At 42.2% G+C, this 6,980-nt stretch overlaps 1 protein-coding gene across 3 annotated transcripts in view; it reads left to right on the top strand.

Moving 5' to 3' along the window:
• The window catches only part of map3k15 (mitogen-activated protein kinase kinase kinase 15), a 33,965-nt gene extending 27,208 nt beyond the window's left edge, over window positions 1-6,757 (top strand). For 2 of the 3 annotated variants that reach the window (XM_014159373.3, XM_014159371.3), the window contains 6 exons: window positions 1,965-2,070; window positions 2,162-2,408; window positions 2,763-2,875; window positions 3,071-3,177; window positions 5,184-5,260; window positions 5,835-6,757. In XM_014159373.3, the coding sequence (XP_014014848.1) occupies window positions 1,965-2,070; window positions 2,162-2,408; window positions 2,763-2,875; window positions 3,071-3,177; window positions 5,184-5,260; window positions 5,835-5,925 (741 nt within the window). In that variant the 3' untranslated portion in view covers window positions 5,926-6,757. The remainder of the gene's footprint in view (window positions 1-1,964; window positions 2,071-2,161; window positions 2,409-2,762; window positions 2,876-3,070; window positions 3,178-5,183; window positions 5,261-5,834) is intronic. The other variant, XM_082965951.1, reaches the window with a different exon arrangement.
• Window positions 6,758-6,980: the final 223 nt, after the last annotated feature.

Raw genomic sequence — 6,980 nt, 5'->3', positions numbered from 1 at the left:
ATGTTTTGGTACCCTTCCCCAGATCTGTGCCTCGACACGATCCTGCTTGGAGCTCTATGGACAAATCGTTCGACCTCACGGCTTGGTGTTTGCTCTGACATGCACTGTCAACTGTGGGACCTTATATAGACAGGTGTGTGCCTTTCCAAATCATGTCCAATCAATTGAATTTACCACAGGTGGACTCCAATCAAGTTGTAGAAACATCTCAAGGATGATCAATGGAAACAGGACGCACCTGAGCTCAATTTCGAATCTCAAAGCAAAGGGTCTGAATACTTTACTTTTATTTTTAATACATTTGCAAACATTTCTAAAAATTGTTTTTTGCTTTGTCATTATGGGGTATTGTGTGTAGATTGATGAGAAAATATATATATTTAATCCATTTTAGAATAAGGCTGTAAAGTAACAAAATGTGGAAAATGTCAAATGGTCTGAATATTTTCCAAATGCACTGTACGCAGGACTACTCTGAATAATGGTCACATCCAGATTAATGTAGAAGTGTTTAGAAACATTTTATATTCTTATTTACAATAAAAGTGACTCCAAAATGACACAATACGTTATTTACCATTTAATTTATTTTGGGCACAAAATAATCTGAAACAAGCAAAACAAACAGAGAGTCCAAGCTTGATGTAACCACTGTACTTTAATACACATACACAGTGCTGTGAAAAAGTATTTACCCCCTTTCTGATTTTCTCTATTTTAGATCTTTTTTATACTGAATGTTATCAGATCTTCACCCAAAACCTAATATTAGATCAAGGGAACCTGAGTTTACAAATAACAACAACAAAAATATATTCATTTTATTTATTTAATTAACAAATGTAACACCCCAATTCCCCTGTGTGAAACAGTAATTGCCCCGTTACTCAATAATGGGTTGTGCCACCTTTAGCTGCAATGACTGCAACCAAATGTTTTCTGTAGTTGTTGATCAGTCTCTCACATCGCTGTGGAGGAATTTCGGCCCACTGTTGCATGCAGAACCGCTTTAACTCTGCGACATTTGTGGGTTTTCAAGCATGAACTGCCCTTTTACACTACCACCACCATGCTTGACAGTTCTTACTGTGGAATGCAGTGTTTGGTTTTCGCCAGGCATAATGGGGCCCATGTCGTCCAAAAAGTTACACTTTTTACTCACCTGTCCAAAAAACATTCTTCCAAGAGTCTTGATGATCATCCAGGTGCTTCCTGGTGCTTTTTGGCACACTTGAGTCAACTTCTTGGATGAGATGGGTCCCATTTATGTCTGGCGAAAACCAAACAGTGCATTCCACAGTAAGAACCTCATACCAACGGTCAAGCGTGGTGGTGGTATTGTGATGGTTTGGGGATGCTTTGCTGCCTCAAGACTTGGACGACTTGCCTTAATAGAAGGAACCATGAATACTGCTCTGTATCAGAGAATTCTACAGGAGAATGGCAGGCCATCCGTCTGTGAGCTGAAGCAAGACAATGATCCAACACAAGTCTACATGAAAATGGTTAAAAAGCAACAAATGTGAAGTTTTGGAATAGCCTAGTCAAAGTCCAGACCTAATCCCAATTGATATGTTGTGGCAGGACTTGAAACGAGCCGTTCACGCTTGAAAACCCACAAATGTTGCTGAGTTAAAGCAGGTCTGTATGCTTTCCCAATACTTTTGGTCCCCTAAAATGGGGGTCTAGGTACAAAAAGTGGTATAATTGAAAATACCTTCAAATGAATGCTGACAGTCTGCACTTTAACCCCATAATCAAATCCAATGTGCTGGAGTACAGAGCCAAGACAACAGCGTGTCACTGTCCCAATACTTTTGGAGCTCATTTTGTGTGTGTGTGTCTGTGTGTCTGTGTGTCTGTGTGTGTGTGTGTGTGTGTGTGTGTGTGTGTGTGTGTGTGTGTGTGTGTGTGTGTGTGTGTGTGTGTGTGTGTGTGTGTGTGTGTGTGTGTGTGTGTTCAAGGTGAACAAGGTCCTGAGGAACCATCATATTAAACCTCACTGGATGTTTGCTATGGACAACATCATCAGACGAGCAGTACAGGCTGCAGTCACCATCCTCATACCAGGTGTGTGGTCACTGCTAAAGCGCTCAATAAAAAAACTTGCTGAATTGTAGCAACCTAACCCTTCATCCCTGACCTTTAACTCTCCCTGTAGAGCTCCAGACCCACTTCGGCCCGGCCTCAGAGAGCGAGGGACCAGATAAGGAGGAGGAGGAAGAGGAGGAGGAGGCAGAGTTTGGCCCTGTATTGGTCACGCCTCCAGACGACCCTGCTGTGACCCCCGACCCCGTGGTGACCTCAGCAGTCAGCACGCTCAGCTCCGCCCTCTCCTCTCCACCTCCGCCTCAGCGCTCACAGCCTCTCGGAGCCCAGTTGGGCCGGCTCAAACAGGAGACCAACCGGTGTGTTTGTGTTTGTGTGTGGGTTCTCACTGAGTGCTGGAATCCAAACATAATCAGTTGTATCACACACACACTCACACACACACATAAATACTGTATTATGATATATACACACACACACTCAGATAAATAGTGTATACACATACACACATACCAATGAAGAGAGGATGAGGTTTCTATTTCATGTTGATCAAGGGTTGTCTTACCTACTTAAAATGAATGAACCTAAGTGCTTCAAGATAAGAGGGCTTGATGAATAGCGGATTATGAATGAAGTGGCCTTGTAGCACCTCGAGCCCCAGTAATGGAATAGAAGAAATATGTGGAATGGCTGTCCTGTTCTGCCCCCTTCAGGTTGTTGGAGGAACTACTGCACAGAGAGAGAGAATACCAGCAGGTCCTGAAGACAACACTACAGCAAAGACAACATGACCTAGAGCTGGTCAGGGTCAGATACAGACCCCCAGGTACACGCACACACACACACACACACACACACACACACACACACACACACACACACACACACACACACACACACACACACACACACACACACACACACACACACACACACACACACACACACACACACACACACACACACACACACTGGTATCCCTGGTAACTTGTCTCTTCCCATCTCTCTTTTTCTTTTTCAGACATTCCTCCTCCCTCTATCTTCCAAGTCCCAGTTGACCACGAGCCTGATAAGCAGCTCACTGATTGGCTGAAAGACCAGAGTGCGGATGCAGACACCATAGACAAGGTTGATCCATCTACATTGTGTTTGTGTTGTGGGTCCATGGGTGAAATTGCCACCAGGGATGTCCCCCCCCAATATTCAGAACAGGTCGATTTGTCCCCCCCATTCATTTCTTTAAAATAAATAAATGGGTTGGGGGCCCTCCAGATAGCATATGAACACGTCATAAGCGATGGGAAAATGTGTAGAATTTGAGGAAATTAGCCTTAACGGTCGACTTTGGGCACTGGGTCATTCTGGTAATGCTTGCCGCGACAGATGTAGCTTGTTCGTTAGATAAGCTATTGATGTCATTTCACAGGATATGTTTTTGGAAGGAAGCTGTAGAGATCGGTAAGAAATGTCACTTCTGTAGCCAAGTGTCTTATTCGTTCAATATCATTAAATTACCTGGTATGATGGTGTATTGATCAGTTATACAGTTTAAATATGTTATTTTTGCATTTCTGCACAAAGTAAACCTTTAAAGTAACTGTCCAGTGTTTACAGATTTCTATGAAATATTACCTATAACTAATTACAATAGATTTTCTTCCAAAAAAAGGGTAATTAAGTATGTTAAAAGCATATTTTCTGTGTTGGATTGGTGTGGGCGTACCCAAACAAGAGAATGGCGTTGGCGTATACTGGTCAATAAAAATATTAATGCGAGTAGACCGCTGATTGGCCAGCTCCTCTATGAGGAAATAGCAGTAATTTTTTGAAATGGTCTGTTTGAGATATAAGTTTGAGGTGTTTTTCTTTCTTTTTTTTCACCAATTTATGCATTGGCCACAAATACCAGTATAGAATGAGCCAACAACATTATTTGGGTATGAGTTAACAGAATATACATTTTTTGATGGACAGTTCATTTAAAACTGCAACAGTTTCTCTCAGCTTTATGGCAACATGTGTAGAGTATCAGGAAATTGGCTTTAAAAGTGCAAAATGTTCTCTCATCCTCATGGTAAATGTGAAGAATAGCATGAGATGAGCTATAAAACAGCACATATTTCTCTCTGCCCCATGACAAAATGTATAGAATTGCAGGTAATTTGCTTTAAACTGCAACATTTTCTCTCAGACTCATGACAAAGTGTTTAGAATAGCATTATTAAAGTGCAACAAAAAAAATCTGCCCCATGGCAAAATGTGTTGAAATGCAGGAAGTTAGCTGTTTCCACTTATACTTGGTTTTCAAAAAACCCCTTCGTATACCCTTCAAAATAACCTTCAAGACAGGCATAATAAGTAATGTCAAACTGTGTAGGATTGCAGGAAATGCAAATTCTGGGGGAGGACCCCCGTCTACTGTTTGTCCCCCCAATATCTACACCACAATTCCGTCCTTGCGTGTCAGTGTTTGTGTAGGTCGTGTTTTTATTGGTTATTGAGTTGAGTTTGCCATTGATTGTTTAGTTTATTACATCCCATGTCCGCTGTTGTATGTTCATATATCAGTTATGTAGTTGAGTTGTAGTATAGTCCAGAGGAGGCTGGTGAGAGGAGCTATAGGAGGATGGGCTCATTGGAATGGCTGGAATGGGATACATTTTATTTAACCTTTATTTTATCAGGGAGTAGGTCTCTTTTACAGATGAGCCCTGAATTAAATTCATTACAGAAAATACACACATCAATACAAAATGCAAGCAGAAAGAAAAATGAATTGTATCAAACATATGGAAACCACATCTTTGACTCCTTTCCATGTATTTTTATTTTACCTTTATTTAACTAGGCAAGTCAGTTAAGAACAAATTTTTATTTTCAATGACGGCCTAGGAACAGTGGATTAACTGCCTTGTTCAGGGGCAGAATGACAGATTTGTACCTTGTCAGCTCGGCGATTCGAACTTGCAACCTTTCGGTTAATAGTCCAACGCTCTAAACTCTAGGCTACGCTGCCACCCCATTCCAGCCATTACAATGAGCCCATCCTCCTATAGCTCCCCCCACCAGCCTCCTCTGGTATGGTTGTATACTGGTGATAGTATGGTTCTATGTAGTTGATGTTTCTGTCTCAGTTTGTAATGGAGGAGTACACGCTGAGCGATGTCCTTAATGATGTCACTAAGGAGGACCTGCGCTACCTACGCCTACGGTAACTACTGTGTGTCTGTGTGTGTGTCATTGTGTGTGTGTGTGTGTGTCTGTGTGTCATTGTGTGTGTGTCTGTGTGTGTGTCATTGTGTGTGTGTGTGTGTGTGTGTGTGTGTGTCTGTGTGTCATTGTGTGTGTGTGTGTGTGTGTGTGTGTGTGTGTGTGTGTGTGTGTGTGTGTGTGTGTGTGTGTGTGTGTGTCTGTGTGTCATTGTGTGTGTGTCATTGTGTGTGTGTCATTGTGTGTGTCTGTGTGTGTGTCATTGTATGTGTGTGTCATTGCGTGTGTGTGTGTGTGTGTGTGTGTGTGTGTGTGTGTGTGTGTGTGTGTGTGTGTGTGTGTGTGTGTGTGTGTGTGTGTGTGTGTGTGTGTGTGTGTGTATCATCACGTAGTAGAACCTGTGGGAACACACTTTAAGTAATACTGTATTTTTGTTTTTCTCTCTCTCCCTGTGTGTGTGTGTGTGTGTGTGTGTGTGTGTGTGTGTGTGTGTGTGTGTGTGTGTGTGTGTGTGTGTGTGTGTGTGTGTGTGTGTGTGTGTGTGTGTGTGTGTGTGTGTGTGTCTGTGTGAGAAGGGGTGGGGTGCTGTGTCGTATATGGCGGGGTATCCAGAGGCACAGAGAGCGAGAGAGGCTGACAAGGGATGACTCCAAAGATGACGGATGATGGGATACATGAACTACGACTGCCTTAACACACACACACACAGAAATAGAATGAATAGAACGAGCGTCCCCATTCAAGTCAATGATGGCATAATGGTTTGGCAGGCAGCCATTGCAAGTGTACCCATAGGGGCAAAGCAAAGAAGTGTACCCATCAATCTGTGTTGTGATTCGTTGAATCAACTCAACTGACATTACAAAAAAATACATTCCATGAGCCACATCAGTTAGCATCATTTGAATGAACATTCTATATTACCATGGAAATGATTGCATCACAATACCAGGTAGCCATTGCGAGTGTAGCCATTATTACCAGACAAATTGCCAGGGTTAGAGGTTGCAAACCCATTCTATTCATTCTATTTCTATGCATACACACACGCACACACAGACCAAACTGTTGTGTGTATGTGTTTGAATGAGTGTGTGATTGAGTGTGTGTGTGTGTGTTATGTACACCACACGTGCTTCTTAGGTTTCGTCCCATGCCAAATTCTGCCTGCTCATTGGTCCTGTATTGCACCAGGAAGTTTGTGGCCCTAGCCAAGACAGGCAGTAGGCATTTAGTTACACACACAACCAGACAACCAGTCTGTGATGTAGTGTTTATTTTTTGGTCTCTCTAATTCTGTATAGTGAGGTGTATAGTATAGAGGTCTATAGTGTAGAACTGCGTTTGTAGTTAGCGCAGGTCTGTGGCTTTTCATGTTTTAGTCCAGCTGTGTTCATGTTTCAGATGTCTTCATGTGATTTCGATGTGTTACTTTAAAGGTGTAATATGCAAGATTTACAGCTGTTCCAAGGTCATTTCAATAAATGATATATACTCATTGGTTCTTGATGAGTATAACTTAATGCTGCATGAGCTACCTTACTTACCCCATCACAACCCAAAATAAGCCTGTACTTGCATAATATTAAGAAACTGTGCGGTAACCATGACTACTTTCCAGTACGTTTTTGTCCTGAGGGTTAACGAGAGATTAACCCTGAGATAAACATTGACCAGAGTTTTGAAGAGCAAACACACGCACTCCAAAAGGGGAACTCCTG

The sequence above is a fragment of the Salmo salar genome, chromosome 19, assembly GCF_965601325.2.
Source record: "Salmo salar chromosome 19, fSalSal1, whole genome shotgun sequence".
Taxonomy (NCBI): Eukaryota; Metazoa; Chordata; class Actinopteri; order Salmoniformes; family Salmonidae; genus Salmo; species Salmo salar.
Note: the sequence above shows the minus strand (reverse complement) of the source record. Positions and strands in the feature narration are given on the sequence as shown.